This window comes from Lingula anatina, chromosome 1, assembly GCF_051362555.1.
Source record: "Lingula anatina isolate TDL-2025a chromosome 1, LinAna3.0, whole genome shotgun sequence".
In the NCBI taxonomy this organism is placed as follows: domain Eukaryota; kingdom Metazoa; phylum Brachiopoda; class Lingulata; order Lingulida; family Lingulidae; genus Lingula; species Lingula anatina.
In genome coordinates, this window is record NC_141767.1 from 54416629 (window position 1) to 54435542 (window position 18914).

Below are 18914 nucleotides of genomic sequence, written 5' to 3' on the forward strand. Positions count from 1 at the left end.
TAACATGCATACCCTGCTGCTAACGTCATCTTTCCCATTCTTTTAAAACAATCTAAACGAGTTTGGATCATTTCGCAAACTTCTTTCGAAATTCTCATCGGAATTGATGGCCTTGCCTTTTCTCGCCATCATCAGCTTCAGTTCTTGATCTCTAATCCCGACGTAGTTTAACAACTAATGCAGTTATAACATGTTATACATGGCTTATGTTAGTAATAGGGCGCTAATTTGTAGCTAAACTCCCTCCATTTTGGCTCATTCACTAGATTATTAAAACAAACAAGCATTTTTACCTTCGAAAACATAAGCTTTTCTTAAATCAAGCATAAACGTTACTACCTATGAAAAGTAATGAAATGCCCAGGGAAGACAAAGAGCTTGGTCCGCTACAGAGAACTCAAGTAGCACTCACAGATTGAAGTAAGTTTACATTTCGATGAAAGTACTTTCTAACATAGGCCGCTATAGCAAGTTCGACACAAAATTATTGATGGCTATACCGATTATGAATGTATCTTAATGGGGCTAAAACGCCTTCTTTATCTCATACTCAAAGAGATGAAACAAAGCTCTCGTGAAAAAATACATCTCCGCTATTGCTGATTACCGCTGTGAACCTCCATGGCTTTGAGTTCAAGCAAAGCGTCCAATTCCCATTAATTTCAATGATTGATCTCACCTTACGACCGCCTTTTTGTGATGTATCTTTAGCTCTTATGTTCTTTTCAGATCTGCGTACTGAAACCAGACAAGCAAGAGCGTTATTTGAAACCTTGTGCTCGAAGATGACGGCGGCCAGGACCTGACGCTTGGTGAAATATTGTTTCGGACACTTGAAGCAGGCAATAAGGACGTTTATATAATCAATGGACAGTTGTGAAAAGTCACGTATTATGTGATTGAAATTATTAAGAAGGATTGTTGATCCTGCTTATTAGTACCTTTATCAGGTGTATGAACATATACTTCACAGTGGTAATCATTCACTCCTCGGGCTTAACCTGGAAAGCTGCGCTCATCTCTTTTCTTCGAAAGGCTCCGGAAACACTGGCTTTCTTTTCTAGTTGCCTGTCTAAGTGACAGAGACAAAGAGCATTAGATTGAGGAAGCTTCTTGGTAAGTCAGCGATTTGACAATCTGGAAAATGTTTTGCTTTCATTAAGTTGTGACTTAACAAGAAGCCTAAAGAGAACGTAAAAGTCAAAAGGTACGACTCCAGTGGTTTGCTCTTCACATGCGGGACACGTTTTTGACACTGATCACGGAATCGATTTTGATATACATCTGGTTTGTATATTAGCACCATCAGACCGGATCTAAGCTGATGGTTCTCGGCATTTACATGAAAGCATATAATTGATTTACGATTAATGAAAACATTTGCATTGCAGTGGAACTTAATGATAATGAAGGGGAACTCTTTGGAGGACGCTGAATGGAGCTTCAGTACGGAGAAACCGCATTTTCTGACGACACCTTCCATAAATTTCAATGTCTCGCATTCCATGCTAAATAGTTCAGGTGTACACTTTCTGTTGTCTCAGAACAGTTCAAATGACAACATGTCTGCAAGGTGGAACAATAGCACCTATGGGGATTATGATCGCCCATCCATTCCTTCTTTCAATCGCATGTCTCTGATCAAAACTATATTATTCGGTATTTTTCTTCTCATCTCGGTTGTAGGAAACACGCTGACATTGGTACAAGTGTATAGGATGCGGAGACGGAAATCTACGATCAACACGTTAGTATTTTTACTTGCGTCGGCTGACCTGATGGTTTCTTTTTTTGTAATGGTGACAGAAATGACCTGGACTATTACAGTTCAGTGGCTGGCAGGGACATTTATGTGTAAACTCATGAAATATCTGGAGGTCTTTGGTTTTTATCTGTCTACATATACGGTAGTGATTATCAGTTTAGATAGATGCTGTGCGATTTTGGACCCCCTAAGAAGAAACAGAGCCCCAGACCGAGTGAGAGCCATGATAATTGTCGCCTGGATCCTTAGTGCCTTATTCAGTATCCCGCAGGTAAGTGTATTTGCTTCTCACCACTTGCTCTTGGACATAAGAAACGTTTTACTTGCCTAATACTTGGTGAATGATAATCATATTCCCATACTGGTTTTCTTTTCTTGCAACAAAATCTTGTGCACGGATCTATCCTATACCTGGTATTTTGAATATATAATAATATTCAATACATACCATTGGACGCATGCAAATAATACCAATCGAAACTACAATGCTGCTAGGACTATTCTGCAAGAATTCGAAACGACAAGGTTTTAAAGAACTGACATAATAATATGACAAATTTAATTAATTGACGTAGCCTGCATTTGCATTCCGGTCCATGGAATCGTTTAGTCGGCATTTGAATACAAAAGAGGAATGTTCGTAATATCTCAAGCCTTTCCTCAGTTTAATGTCGCTGATGATATTTGTAGTTCTAACAGTGCTATAAAGTGTACAGCTGGTTTGATAAACAAAATACGTACGAATAGGTGGTTTGATAAGCAAAAGGTTGAAATTTGATGAATATATCAATTATGCATTCATGGATATCCTTTGAACTGTGTTGAAATGTCTTCTCTCAATCCCAGGAATCGTCTTGTTAATCTTAAGTGATCCACATGGTGCAATACAGAAACAGGAGCAAACAACCCAAAACACACTTGTCATCTAACAAAACATAAATCTAACATTAAGCTGTACGCAGGGTTGCGTCAACATTCCACAGCTGCCATTGCTCCTCATTCCATACTGATGAGATTAGAAGCAATATACATTGCAATAAGTGATGCATGAACATATCCAGACTCCCAACAAATATGAGATGGACTTTTATTCGTTTTATGTGATGTGGATTTGGAGACAGTGAAGAGGAAATGGGCGCGTTATCCTCCGTCATGTGTACACTGATACGTACTTGTGATAACGGAGATAGATCGATTCACTAGATGTTTAATCAACATCACGTCGCGTCTCGCTAGTAGGTGAGAATATATGTTTTAGTAGCAAATAAAGTAATTATCCTTTTAACCTATATCGCAGCACACAAATGTGTGAAAGCAATTACAAATGTTCCCGGAACGCGCGTTAAAATTCCTCCAGGGCATTTGCACTGTGACGCAGCACTGTGGTGATTAGATCGCAGTGCCAATGTTAATGCTAAGATATTTATCACAATACTTTTCTGGTATAGACTGATATTATTTATTTATTTATTTATTTATTTATTTATTTACTTTTTGGGATTTACTTTTTTGGCTTCTATGCCAGGGTATGATACAATAGCGACAAATTCACATTTGTTATGAACAACATAAGCGAGGCAATGGTAATGGCTTTAGTTTAATACCCTAGTCTACCTTTTGAGAGAGAAAATTGGCGGCACAGTCCACCCGGTGGCGTTTATTGATTGTTAATCTCACTTTTAAGGCCTTTTTCAGTGTACTCAAAAGTTGGATAACTACAAGTATTTCTGTGTATCTGACAGTCAATCTATTATAATAATTATTTAGTTTTGTACAATTCCAGTATGGTGTAAATGTACGGATAAAAGAAAACATATCAAGTCCAATTTCTGTTAACGTCAAGGGCATTAAAAAAGGCAATCAGTTCAAAACAGAAACTGTCGCATTGAGAGGATGCTTATGTTTTCCCAAGGGTCGATTGCATTTCTCAGGACTAAAATTCATTTGACATGTTCACAGGACCTTGATGAATATATGATTTGCGTGTGACTTTCGCCGTTTAACTGTATAGTAATTTAGCACATTGCACTAAGGATGATAAATGCGTTAGCAGATTATTGAAATTTCCGGCTGCAGTATAGAGCATAGATGGATGAAGAAAGTAAAGAGATATAAAGTGCGTGCGAATTCATTAATTTGTGTTGAAATTTAAAAAAAAACAGCATATCGGATAACATGCAATGCTCCCCCATAGTGTTTTCTGTTGCAAGATCGTCTACAAGTGCTTATTAATTAAAATACTTATTTCAAAAACCCATTTATCTATATCAGACATGATATTTTACTGCAAAAGTGACTCGACCAATTGCCCACCCGAGGGGATTTCACGCTGTTGGTTATGACTCCCATGTTTTCATAGCTAGCTGATCTAGATTGAGTGTTCTTTCGCCCTGGAAGTAGAGACGTTACCTGTAATCAATAACCTGTTACGCGATATATTAAAATACATGCCGGCAAAATTCACTTAAAGTATCAGAAGTCGGTATTTGATTCTTGTGGTCTATAAATACATACATGTTAAACCTGAGCCTTGTTTTGTTACCTTTAATGTAAAGAAAATTTACATAAGGATTCTCAGGTTACTGCTTCTCTATTTGATCAAACCTTTATAATGGTGTCTATTTTATCAAATCCTTTCAGCATGGTTCCTTTAAACATATCATAATTTTTATGGAAAATGTCATTCTAAATCAAACCCTTTGATGGCTATTTGTAAGTCTTTATCTTTGAGAATAGTGTTCAACCTGGCTAAATATTGTTTCACAATGCTATCTCTGGCATCCAGGTAGGTTACAACTTTGCTCATGAATGCTAATTTTTGTAACCGTCCTTGAACAGAGTATAGAGGCATTCTCATTTGCCGTTTGCTGAACTTCTTTGCAAATTATGTAGCTATTTCAACCTTGCAATATAGCTACATGTATCTAGATCCAGTTACTAGTGCTGCACGCAGTGTGCACACTCACATTGTGAGGATCAAAGCCCATTTAACCGTGAAAAGGGCAAACTAACATATCTGGCTGTTAGCCATTTAGAATGGTTGTTTCTTGCTTCTTTTTCCACCCGATCGAGCTGCAATAGCGGTTTACATGTAATAAATTCCATAATAAGCCTATAAACGGATCTGAATCCATTATAAGTATTCAAAAGTCGATTTGAAAAAGAAATGCTGTGTCAAGATAACGGGTCATTCTTGAAATATATTTGATGGAAGATTTTATATTAATTGTTGGTTTTCTTTGGATCTTCAAAGGATGACAAAGGTCTAACTAAATCTCTTTCGGCTTACTCAGAAATAGTGATTTTCTGTGTTTCAGAGTTACTTCTGATCAAATAATTATCAGTATTATAAATTTATAATCATAAGTTACTGATGGCAGTTTCCATGAGACTCAATTACACTTCCGCTTTTGGTATTTTAAATTTTCCTATCGCTCACCTGGCGGTAATATGAGTTACAATTATTAGACCGTTGTTATCATGGTGCAAGTTATTTAATCGAAGAATGGGATTTTAAACTAAAGTATGAAGGATTCTTTAAATTAACAGCACTTAAGTAACCATCCCCCGAGAAAAGTACGAATGCCTTGTTTTTTCATGCAACCAACAACCGCATTGACGAATACGATACGACCAAATCCTTTGGTGGTATCTGTTTTTTAAATGATTAAACCACATGTTATTGACTAGTTGCTTGGTGTATTTCATAATGCCTCGCGGTATTAGCGCTTAGATGTCAAGCTATATTCCCCCGGTGCTTGAGGAAAGACTGTTTGCTAGTAAGTGAAATGCAGAGATTATATATTTTAATACTTCTTGGCCCGTCATTTGTATTACCCGATCCACTCAACATCAGACTTATGTTTTTCTTATAAAACGAGAAAAAGAAAAACCCAACACTGAAGAAACCCACATAAGCAAGATTGTGGTATCGCGCAATTATCTTCGACATTGAATCAAAAAAGTACATTTATTCTCTATTTCACATCCCCCGATTAAAGGATTGTTATGGTATACTTAGCTTTACTACTTCCTGCACTGGATAATACCTTGTTGCTACATGTATTTCGAAATGATAAAAGAAATCTGATATTTTGGCAGGTCAAAGCAAGGCGACATGCACTCGCCTCGTTTTTAACATTTTGAGATATACCGTGTCCCAAACAACGATTCAACTGCAGCTGTGTTTAAGATGATGAAACAATTAAGTTAACCCCAGCTACTTTTAGTGGTCGTTATCGAAACACGTGCGTCGTTCATTCTCAAAAATGATACTGACTGAATGTTTAGCTGACTGAATGTTTTCTAAAATAACGTGCAACGAAAAACACAAATGAATTTAGCCCTTTAGATGCACCCTCATTGTCTTAATTAGCACAAAGCTCCCTTCACTTCGTCTGAGAGAGCATACAGCAAGGAGCTTTCGTGCCTCCACTCCGGGTAGCTGTTATCAGGCTTAAGTCGCTGTCGGTAAATAAAAAAGTGAATCTCAACGATGACATTAATGTGTTATTAACCGGCCGTAGAACACAAGGAGGCCATAACATCTGTAAGTCGTAGAAAACCAAATTTATTGCGAAATGAATAATCTTAGTACAGCTGTTTAAGTATTATTTTTCACTTCTCAATGTCTGTGAGACTCTGTTGCTATTTCACGTCGCAACAATCAGAGCACTACTGCAAACAAAACCCCATGCAAGCCTTTTTGCATGATTTCAGAAAAAATACTTTGGTAGGGTCTTATTTTCGAAAAAAAAAAACTCGTGAAGCTGAAAATCAGTTCATTAGATAATTAAATGCACGCCTGCAAAATGAAAATCCGGGCACAGCATGTCACAACTTAGAGTTTATATCAATGCCAAATTAGTCAAACGTTCGTGATCTTCAAACAAATTATTATCACAATTTTGATCCCTTGGAATCGCCTGTCGATATATCTGAATTTATGTAAAGAGACTGAAATGTTAGAGGAAAGGATAGAAAACATATTTCTTTGTAAACTGATTATGCAGCCATTAATCTAACTGCTTTTGAAAATATCAATGCCTGTGGTGGAGTTACTTCGAAAGATAAAAAGATACTCCCAGAGATGCCCTACTGAAGACTTGCGCCTTATATAGTTAAAACAATAATACCAACGGAAACCTTGATTCAAAGAGGGTAACGAGTGCCGATTCGAACATTGTGTCTGGGGATCTTGATGTTCGTCAAGTCCATTGTCTTCTCATATCGGGACAATGATTATGGCAGCAATTTTGATATTTTTGATTAAATGTTTACGTTATTACTAGAAGATCAAGTTTCATATTGTGGTTTTAAGTTAAACGAAGGTCAACTGTTAAACACTGGACGTGAAATTTGTATTGTGAAATGTTTTCCAAGCAATTCCTCTTTTTACGTTGTTTCTTTTCTGATATACTTTTTACGTTGTTTCTTTTCTTTTCAGTTCATGAAACATATTTAATTGAGAGTCAAGGGAGGCCAACGTGAGAAGCATTGCATGCTGTTTTTCCTTGTATAACATCCAAACGTTCGTAGAAAGAAATCATCAGAAGACAATTAGTCTATCGGAAAAATGATATAAACCCCTCTTGGTATAAGCTTTTGGAAGTGTGCCCTGCTGAAATAACAATATTTCGTTACTTGCACATGCCATCTACTATTATCACAAGGACATGCTTCCAAGAAACAATTTTTATGAATGTTTACTCATAAGGAATAACACTCTGTCAAACAACGGTAATGTTTTCTTTAACATTTCACCAAGATAATCATTTAACCTAATGTGGTACCAGGTCGATTGTTTTTCCGTGAAAATGGTTGTTCGGGAAAAGTATCAATTGAATGTGGAGGATAGTGCGCATGTATTAATATATGGGATTTAACAGATATACATGTATTTTGTATACAAAGAAACAACAAAATAACCAGTTACGTGATGTCCCCCTCTTACTTTCTTACTTGACTCCCAAGCTGTAAACAAAGATATACAACTGCAAAGCCCGATAGACTGTCTTCTGACGATTTCTTTCTACGAACGTTTGGATGTTATACAAGGAAATACAGCATGCGATGCTTCTCTCGATGGCCTTCCTTGACTCTCAATTTAAAATGTTTCATGAACTGAAATGGCACAGTCATGGATACTGGCTATTCTCTCGTCATATATAAGATATGTGTCATGTGTCAATTATGTAAGTTTAATGTTTTCGTAACATGTGCTATCATTGGTAAGTCACAATATTATTTCGATTTCTCTAGGATACTTTTGGTTTAATAAAATGATCCATTTTATTAAAATCATTAAAATAGAAACAATATTGATAGAAAAAGTCTCGAATCTTGGGAATTTGACATCTAACCAAACGTCATGTCGGTATCACGCTCGTCTGGTAGATGCAACTTGAATATTTGACTGTGCATGGAAGGGTCAAATTTGATTATGAAATATACGAGCTTTTCTCTCTTTCATTGTAATCTCTTTTACTCTACATGTAGAATTGTTTTTTTTAGGCTATTGTGTTCACAGTAGAAAAAGCACCGTTCGCAGGGATTGACTACTACCAATGTGTCACTTTCACCATCCTGACTCAGAAATGGCAGGAGCAGCTGTACGCTATATTGACCATCATAACAACGTTTATTCTCCCGCTGCTTACCATGATAATTGCCTATGCTCTCATATTCCTCGCGATTACGAGGACTTCTAAGGATTTCCAGGGTAAGTTTCGTATGGACGTATCATAAAATGGAATTTATTTAGAGATAAGTAGCACCTTGGAGGCTTCTTGACAATGATATGATATTTTGGGTGCTATTTATGAAATGGAGGCATTTAATACTTTTAGGGTGCATTCCCATGGATTTTAGATCGATCTATCCCCCTGGGGAGTCTCACTAGATTACTGTCAGATAATCCGGCTTAAATGTCCGCCCCGCCTACTACAAGCTGTAAGGGGGTAATTAACTTTTGTGCCCGCTCGGCTGACAACTATTTAGCGTGAACCTCCAGGGAGTTAGGTCGATCTAGTTGGATCGATCTAATCTCAGGGAATGGGGTCTTAGGCTTATCACTACGGATTAATTCTTTCACAACATTGTGTTATTTTACTGAATTTTTATCTTTTACTTTGACAATTTCCCCTTGATGCCTTTATATGAAATACAGATGTGGTCGACATTTTATTTTATCAATTTATGACCAATAACTTTACAAAAGATGCAGTATATCAGAGAGAGACCATATACATATTTTGTGCACATGAATTTATCAATACCAACTTTTTAGCTCAGGCTTTGTTACCACCAATATGAGGCATATTCCAGAGAGGCTATGAGTTGATATCCTCATTATTTATTCGCCCTTGTCACGGTCAATAATTTGAAATAAACATGTCTGAAAAATATGCACATACCCAAAAAAACTCACACTTGTCAAATTTTTACTTTATTATATACAAGCCGGTGTATCGGTTTTTATACCTTTAATGGTTAATGCCAGTATTGTAAAGTTATTGGTCCTGGCATCTGCACAGCGAAACACACACTTGCAAGCGCAAACGCACATGCAAATACATGTTCCAGTAAGATACCTTCCCATATCCAATATGACTTTCGGTGCTGTAAATGACATTCCTCCTCATTTACAATATCATTACCTTGTGAATGTGACCTTTTGTGATTTGATTATTCTTGTCACATATTTCATCATTCTGCTTTTATAGTATTATCTCAACTCTCATCATTGGGTCATTTATTAGGAGCACTTTTGCATCCTGGGTTGACGCAGGCTAAGGCTACTAGCTTTTACTCATTTCCGTAGCCCATAGAAAAGTACTGCGCACATTCAACTGGTTGGCAATTTTCCTACAGTATAGCTTATTACTTGAAAAAGACCTTTTGTGCTTATCAGGGTTTGTTTATTTAGATTTAAGGTAAACGGGAGAAAGCGAAACACACAAGTGGGTCATCCCATGATCAATGAAATTTTAGTTGAATTAAGTGACTCTAGAAACACCTTCTTCATCCAATGGCTGTCGAAATCACATGCAAACCAAATAGTCTCGACCTGGATGATGAAGCCTTTTACTCATATCTGAAAACAGTCTAAAAGCAGGACCAAATAACCTGTGAGAGAAAACAACCAAATTCTTGTGGTCGCAAACATATTTCATGATTGACACTAATAATATAAAACAATTACATATTTTTAATATTTCAATTTATTAATCTCTCCCCGGAGAACAGTCAGATTAATGCTTAAGTGTAAACTGACGTAGGGAACGTTTACAATAATGAGTTATATCGATCTAGCTAATACGCCCTAACTCCACGGGTACTCTCGCTGAATCCAACATGTTTAACAGACTAACACACCTCCTCCTGACGTTGAGTAGAATGCAGAGAAGCTGATTATACGATTACGTTAGAAACAAGAAAAGGCATGTTAATAAGTTAATCTGATAGCATTCAGCAAGACTCCCCGTGGAAATTAGTGCGCATTGCATACATGTATCTCTTTCTGAACGGTCCCGTAGAATTTAAATTTCTATTGTGCTTAGGAATTATGCACCCCTTTTCAGAAGAATCGTCTGATGTATCACGTGGACACGTAAGGAGTCAGTTGCTTCGAAAAGCCAAGACAAAGTCACTTATCATGACCACCATAATTGTGGTAGCCTTCATAGTCTGCTGGAGTCCATATTACATATTTTGGCTATGGCATACCTTCAATACACAAAGTTCACAGGATAACGACAGTAATACCGTCGGAACCTGGGTCTTCTTCTTCGGTATGGCGAACTCCATGGTGAACCCGATGATATACGGAGCCTTCCACATATGTCGCAGTCAAAGGTACACTATGGGGCCATTCAGAAAGAGAAGAGCCGAGTGCTAGCTGGTCCACGGCCGACATATGGCGGACCTACATGAAAGGAAGACCGCTTAATCCTGTAATGGTCTCTCCGCCTCTTTCACGCCTCCCCACGTATCGTCCCTGCAGGGGCACAGTAATTAAATCTCGGCTCAATTCGACCGGTCGATTGACGAGGCGTGTGAGAGGCGGAGAGACCATTACGCGGTCTTCCGTTCATGTAGGTCCACCATATTTAGGCCGTGGACCAGCTAGCACTCGGCTCTTCTCATTCTGAATGCCCCGTATTTCTGAATACAGTCTTCTCCCACAGAGACATGTCAAATTTGTTACTGGCACCTACCTTCCCAAAGGTCCGTTTTAATCTGACTGTGTGACACTTTAGTCTCGTCCCTGTGCATGGCATCTGCAAGTACGTGAAACACCCATACATTAACCATCCGTGTTTGTTCTGCTAGTCACGGCGAACTAAATCAGTGAGTAAATACGTTTAAAAGATTTGCTTTAGACTAGAAATGCTCTGGAAAATATAAACCCCAGTTTAACAGACAGTAATCAAAAATTCATTAGAAATCATCAGTTAGATAATAGCAGAAATCTACTTTCTTTCTTCGGTGAAAATGAAAATGATTTCGAATTCTCGCTCACTTTGGTAGGCTATATTCATACCAGCACGTAACGTATCTTTTTTACTTGCTTCAAAGTGAAAAATGTATTTATTTGGAAAATGCAACATGTAGTTTAAAATGAACGGCCTTAAAATACCAGAGGTATTTAGTAATCAAGAAATGTTTTAGGTAAAGACATCTAGCGGTAACTGCATTGATATTCCATATTCTTGGACATCTAAGAAAGTGCAGCGCGTTTTGACTTATTACTTCTCGCAGAAACTCTTCCTTTCCGCTTTCACATCTGCATATATGCTATGCAAACAACTCCTGCATGTGCCGTAGGTCCTAGATATATCGTGTTTCAGTGTTTATGGTTGTTTCCCAAAATGGATATGCATTTTATTCGGATGATAACCATTCGCATGTTTTATCAAAGCAAATATTTTACTTCTTGATGTTAATTTTTTGGACCCTTTAATTCTATAGTAAAGGGTCTGTGCATATGTCAAACCTCAGGAAATCCGTGGGTTAGTTACCACAGTACTCAATGGCAGAAACGAAAATCAGCAACTGCTTTCAAAGACTATCCACTATGTTAGAATAAAATATGGCCTGCTTGTGTTATTAGACCAAGTGCTAACGTTCACTACTGAAGAAAATACTTAAGTGAATCTTTACTAGTACTTAACTAAACAATGACAATTACTGAGATAATGAATATAAGGGTCCTGACTGTGCATTTCATAAATTGCAGTCGTTAAGTTTAAGCCAAATATAATATGGCTTTGAATAGAAAAAAATTTAAAACGACTGTTAGAGCATTTGTTTAAAGACACCGAAATTTTAAAAGGCACTGACCGATGGGATGGTTCTTTAAAATCCGTTACGACATTTATATGCATTATTTCATCTTAAACGAACCTCAATTTGGCTAAGTTTTCTGCAAAGTTATCCTTTATGGTCCTTAGTAACTTTAACTTTTCATCTTGCAATGCTTCGCCATGCGACACCCGAAGGTAAACAAAACCATGAATTTATTCATTAATGATTCGAGACAGCCCGTTAACAGACAGGCAGTAGATAAACTGTAGAATATCACATTTTACGACTGCCTTTAAAGATCTCTCCACGGGATTTAGCCGCCAAAATGAATTTTCCTGGGGTGAAGGGCAATTTTCCCTTCTCGCGAACTATTGCTCGGCCCGTCCCTGCCCTTGGATTCGACGTCTTTTTCCTTTTTAACTTAAAAGTTCAGTTCTAAATGACTGGCCAGAATGACGTGTGCCTTTACGTGCATTGCATCCTTTTTGCAACTTTTTGCGGGTTGTTTGTTATCGCTGTCCTATGCCTTGTCAAGAAGCTGTACAACCACTTGGCTGTGTAGCCGAATATAGACTTTGTGACTGTGGGGGAGGGGGGGGGTTCAAACGCGTTGGGATCCCCTTTACGGTTCGGGTCATAGTCACTCTTTGTCTTATCACAAATAACGTGGAACACTTGCTGAGAAATGGCAGACGATATTAACGAGACCCTATTCAAAATCTAGTTGTTAATACAATTCTGTTTAAAGCACCCTGCAGTCGTTCTAAGTGCGCTGAAAGATCGTGGGTATGTCATTTCCTACTAAGAACGAAGCTTGATACGCTGTTTGGGAGTACTGATACAGCTTGTATTGTTATTATGCAATATTTTGCTTGGCAACTACAGCGGAACAACTTGGCATTGGCAAAACGGAAATTTTACTCAACCCAGTCTGCTCTGAATACCGACTTTAGAACTCAATATCCAGAAACCGACTGCGTTGTTATACATAAGGCACATTTTCCTGCCTACCAATATCTGCTTAACTTGCCACACACACACACACACACACACACACACACACACACACATATATATGAAACAGTTTCTTGGAACAAGGATATAATTATATAATAGTTGCGTATCACACACGGTACGGTTCTAGGTGATTTGCCAATATATGTTTGACATTGTGTCTTAACAGTAAAGAAATACAAAGCACTAATTATCATTTTATTCCTAGCTTTTGATTCCCCGCAACGTTTGACTCAGTTTGACTATTGGCTTAGCTGTTCTTCTCCTAGTTTTTCGGAGCAGGTGGACCAGTATTAGCATGAATCTACGGGAGATTTTATACCAAGGACGTACGTTCAATGGCTCCAGGGCTGATTATAGCAGATATGGACTTAACGTTATTAAACAGAATCTAGTCCGATCCCGCGGTGAGATTGGGGGTTGCAGTGTGAAATGTCTAGCGGGAAATTTTACTTGATCGATCTAAGTGCTTCCTTAAATCTGATTAGGCCTACATGTATTTCCTCTTGAGTCAGCATGAACCAGATTGCGAACCCACTTTTAATAAAAGCAAACAGTTAGCTGTTAGAGTATGTTTTATCTGATTTTCATAACAGATATTTAATACCCCGTTCAGACTACAATCTGAAACATATGAAAATTTAGATTCGCCTTTCTGGCCACACAGTGAGAAGGTGTGTTACCGAATAATCAACTGGGTGGTTGCTTTTGAATATGATACGGAAAAATCCCAGAAGAAGCGATAGCGCGAGTTCCCTGGTGATTCATACTACTTGTATCATCATAGCGATTTCCATGCTTATTTTTTACTGACAAAAGGATTCTTGCTCAAATGGTTGTTAAGATTTTTCAAAATGAAACTATTGTTAGACAAATGTATTGGTGGTTGAAACGGAATTGCATCAGTCTTTAAAATTACCGCTTCACTGAATATATTTCTATATCTCAGTAGAGTTAGTAAGTAGGTCTTGTGCATGTACACGTAAAAATACGGTACGTAAGCTAACTCTATACGTCATAAATGTAACCTACTTAATATCTGAGCACAGGGGATATCTTTGGAAGCAGTGCTGTTTGCATAAATAAAGAAATAAAACAATTTAACAAAAACTATGCATGTCAAGGATTAAGGCTTTCGAAAGGTTGAGAGGGCAATCCATTATTCCTGACGAATATTTCAGAAAAAAATATGTAAACGAAATTGATAAGGCTTTCCTAGGGTGGAAAGAAGTCGAATATGTTCCAGGGTAGAGAATAGTTTTGAGTCAAACAGGGGCCGAAAATTTGTTTCGATGTACTTCCGCTACATAAGTTTAGTCTCTTCGGGCTTATTGATCGTCTTTTTATGGAAATGACGTGTTCACGCCTGCGTGCTTGTTTCCATTTTATCGCTCTCTCTAGATAAGCCCCAGAATGTTTTCTTGGAAAAGTAATACGCAACAATGAAAGCTTGATATGAATGTGATTGATTGTCTAAAGAGATGGTTAAGGAGACCATTACCCAAAATCGTCCATTCCAAGAAATATATCACAATACTAAAAAGAGATGATTAGAATATATGTCGCAGTTTTCTGTTCTAATAAGCCAGAACAAACAACATTACGTTATGCTTATTGAAATACTGTACAGAAAAAATAATAAAATTTGCAGGAACATGAGCCACCCAATGCTATAAAGATGCATTTGAAGCGAATTGACATTCTCGAATTGCCACTAAACCCGACCAAATCCCCGCCATATACTTTCAAATGGTATAACTTAAAAATACCAAAGTTTATCGTTTCACATTTTCCGAAAAAATTATATTTGAAAATATTTTTTCTACTTTATTTCTGTACTATATATCGGTCGTTTTCGCCAACTGTAATTTGAATAATTATGCAATTGCTTGCGCAGGAGTAATAGGTCACACATTACTAGGTTATTTGGCAGACATTTACGAACTGGATTGACGGATAAACAGGTCATGTTAACAACCAGAACTTTGAAAAAGTGCTCTTTTAAGGTTTTTTTTTTTTTTTTTTTTTTTTTTTTTTTTTTTTTTTTTTTGCTGTGTAGGTGATTAATTTGGTTTATCCTTGGGCTTGTGTACTTTGTTTGAGTCGTATAATAAACTAATGGTAGTGATTTACTGTAGAGGGAATCTATACTTGCTTCAGATGTAACTTAAATAGATGATATATGTCGGTCCTTGGCCCAACAACTTCATAACCACAATGCTGAGACCAAGCGATTAAGAAGGCTGATATTTTAAAAAGCACTCGTTCATAAAAAAACAGTGACAAATAGATTCACTGGCAGAAAAGTGCCCTGCTTTAACTATTTGTAATTACCACTTTCGTTGTTTATTATTTTTCTTTTTTCCTTGTTGTCAAATCTATATCTTTATCTGGATGTGACGTTTGTTCTATTAACGTGACGCATGTTGATGGTCCCCGCATGTTTAAAATCCCTATTGAAGTTTTTTTCCTGGAATTCATATACCTAGTGACCATCCAAAATTATAAAGAGCGTCTGTATGCGTCAGGCACAAGAAACATTGTTTTTCGCTGCTGCTCAACGAACATTGGGTCTATTTTGCATTCTCATAGGTCACTCCATTTTATTTATCTAGACGCCCACGCACGGTGCAGAAGCCCTTCCCTACCCAATCGAGACGGGCGACATCAAACGCCAGCATGCTGCCACGGTCGCACTCCCACTCCAGCTCCGCGACCAGTTCTCGTTCTAAATCAAGCAGCGATAAAACTTGCTCCAGAAATCGAAGTTGCAGCAGTAGCACTGCAAACACTGCGTTATCTGCTCGTAACAATGAATATAACGAAACCATCGAAGAAAAACAAAGATGCCTGTGTGATGTTTATGTCAGATATTACTGTAACGGCAGCGAGTTGTCATGGGTTTCGCCACATGAATGCTCTAGTGTCTAAGCAGGTAAACTATGAATAAATGAAACCTTTAAAAGGAGGAGGTCAATATAAACATTTTTCTCGAAGGCCATTGTTTTAAGTGTAATAAATGGACAGGTCAATGAATGACTTCTAGGACACATTGCTGCACAGCAAGAATAGCAAGTGTTGCTCTCTTTTCTTTTCCCGTTGATTAGCAAGCCAAAAAAGAAAAAAAAAAAAGGCTCGAATAGACACCAGTTGGGTACCAAGACAGAAATGTAACGAGTGGTAGTCTTGCAATGAAAGCAATTACATATATACATATATAAAGGCACAAGGTTCAATGGTAAGAGAGGAAGCTCATACAATAACCCGTTCTTATGCCTGGAAGTACCTGTATACATGCATTTGATCCGTTGATGACTTGGCCTTTGATTACTGAAAAAGAGTAAATAGGACCTAAAGCACATGTGATGGTTTTCTGAAATATTTTTCTTGACATGTGTAAATGGTATCAGAACGATTTGTTTTGTCCACCCACTTTATCGTCGCTGATAACTATTGCGCAAAGCGAACTGCGTCAGGTACTTAATGGCATCGGACAATTGCAACAAACCTGTCACATATTGGCACGCACAAGAGTGGGCCTGTCTCTTGAAACCTCGATGAATGCTATTAATTATAGAGTAAGATAGGACCTATCTCTTAAACAGGCATTTATGAAACTCATTACGGGAAAAAGTGACGTATGAAACTCATTACCTGAAAAAGTGCGATGAGAACTACAACAATGCGCAGGCGTCAGTTTGCTATACAAGGAAGAGACAGGTTTAATGTGGGTGACGATTACGTAAAATGCAGTTATGCTGTTATATGTTGCGCCAACTTGCTGCTTTTTCTTCTTTTATTTTTCACCCTTTTATTTTTATTCCGGTGTGATTGGAATATTAGTCTGTTTAGAACCAGGTGAAATTCGTCCCATATACTATCCTTGATATTTCGGGCTAACCCCAAACTGTACTTATCATATGGCAACCTAGGTTTCTATTCCTAGGACTACCATCCCTGTCACACCGGCTTTGATCGACGTAAGTGGTAGTTACTAATATCTAATTTACTAATACCTAGAGGCAGTTTTCGTATGCTCTGCATTTTTAGTCTGATAGCCATGCGTCAAGTAATGGTATTAACAAAGAGGCATAAGAATATATGCCCGTCATAAGAATATAAATGCTTGTACTAACCTGGTTTTCTCTTTGAGGAATCTTTTAAATGTTGTGAATTCAAAATTCAAATGTAATAATAACGATTAATGTGACAAACGTACATGTAGGTCTACGTACGTACGAACACTATAGTGTATCCAGAAAATTAAAAGAAAGGGGGACAGTTGAATTTTTTTCATTTTTTTCCTTTTGAGCAAAGAATTTTTTGGGAAATGGCCCAATTGAAACATTTTGCGACACTTTTTACCCCTTTATCTGCCTATCGTATATCATACGTAATGCTAGTAAATATTCTTTACATTTAAGGCCGATAGTGCACGCCTTGCTAGACTACGTACGCTGCAGACAATTTTCAACATATTCAAGTACACACGACGATGCCATCCTGAAAGGTCCATCATAGTCAGCTTTGCTGGAAACTTAGCAATGTGGAAGATAAGAGAGAGGGGGAGACAGTTACGAGACATTTTCTTATTTTTTTCAACTTGAATTCTTCATTATTCTCAGGACAATATTGGAGAAAAACGGCCCAATGGACAGTTTTACACGTTTCCAGATCACTGAACTAGGAGCCAAAGGACTGTGCGCCACAGTATACATATCAAACTATGGTACTAACATACCTATGATAGCCGATACCACTGCCTTTACATGTAGACCAGGAACCAAAAAAGTGTGCTGATAAGTTTTTTTACGTGATATACCCTACCACTGGTTTCACACTGTGCCGAAATAGACACGAGATGGAAACAAGATAAAGGGAATGTTTAAATTTGGCTCTGATTGTAAAAAAATACCAGGCCATTAATTAGGGCATCCTAAGTCATCGTATGACAGCCGGTGCAGATTCTTGTTCTCCGACAACTTCTTGAGGGCTGATAAAAATTTGACATGTCAAAAATGCAGAAAAACCCTGTAAGGTTCATTTTCGTGATGAAACGTGAAGATGTCTTGTCAAGTGTGTCATTTTTGCTTTTTCTTCGTGTGATCAGCTGTGCCACTGGGCATTTTTCGCCCATCGAAAAAAAAGCTGCCAGATTGTCTGAGGAAGGGAATGTTATTATATGAAGCCCTAGCAATGCCAGATTAGACCACTGTGTCGGCGAAGACAACGGAATTTGAATAGTTCAAGCAGTTTCCATGTGTCATGGTTACGTTCATATATAAAAATGACTTAAATTTGAAAGAAAGCAGAAATGTACATCAAGAAGTTATAAAGAGAAGGCACACAATGGACATTAGGAGTGTCACCCCCTGAATCAGAGTAATCAAAGTAGGTAGATCTTGAGTAGTTATAATGCCTGGTCTACTTATAATGTAACTAATGAGTATAAAACCCGCTGTACCATGGAATTGTATTGTTGGTCTTTTTGTGAAATTTGATGTTAATAAAATGATACCAGGAGCATATCATTCCACGTCATTTTTCTTCCCCAAAGTATTGGTTCAGTGGGGGTGACATTTCTATTGTCCAGTGTGTGTACTGTTTTCCGCCCTTTTACACGGTGGGCTGAAGGTATTATACCATCAGAAGGTCAGGTGGCGACTTTGTGATCTAGTTTGAAGGCATCGTGATTGACTGTTGACCTACTTTGGGGCCATCTTCACGCGAAATTCAAAATTTCCTTTTCGTATGACCATCTGTTGTCAGTTTTGGAAATGTGTCGCGTGATTGTGAAGAACAAGAAATAGAATCTACATGTATCAAA

General features: G+C 37.7%; 1 protein-coding gene across 2 annotated transcripts in view; it reads left to right on the top strand.

Moving 5' to 3' along the window:
- The window catches only part of LOC106170776 (gonadotropin-releasing hormone receptor), a 44175-nt gene extending 25562 nt beyond the window's left edge, over positions 1 to 18613 (top strand). The window contains exons 3-8 of one of the 2 annotated variants that reach the window (XM_087006876.1): positions 730 to 1116; positions 1687 to 2036; positions 8279 to 8486; positions 10348 to 10621; positions 15703 to 16022; positions 17512 to 18613. In XM_087006876.1, the coding sequence (XP_086863002.1) occupies positions 1719 to 2036; positions 8279 to 8486; positions 10348 to 10621; positions 15703 to 16018 (1116 nt within the window). In that variant the 5' untranslated portion in view covers positions 730 to 1116; positions 1687 to 1718 and the 3' untranslated portion in view covers positions 16019 to 16022; positions 17512 to 18613. Of the gene's footprint in view, positions 1 to 729; positions 2037 to 8278; positions 8487 to 10347; positions 10622 to 15702; positions 16023 to 17511 lie in introns of both variants that reach the window. The other variant, XM_087006871.1, reaches the window with a different exon arrangement.
- Positions 18614 to 18914: the final 301 nt, after the last annotated feature.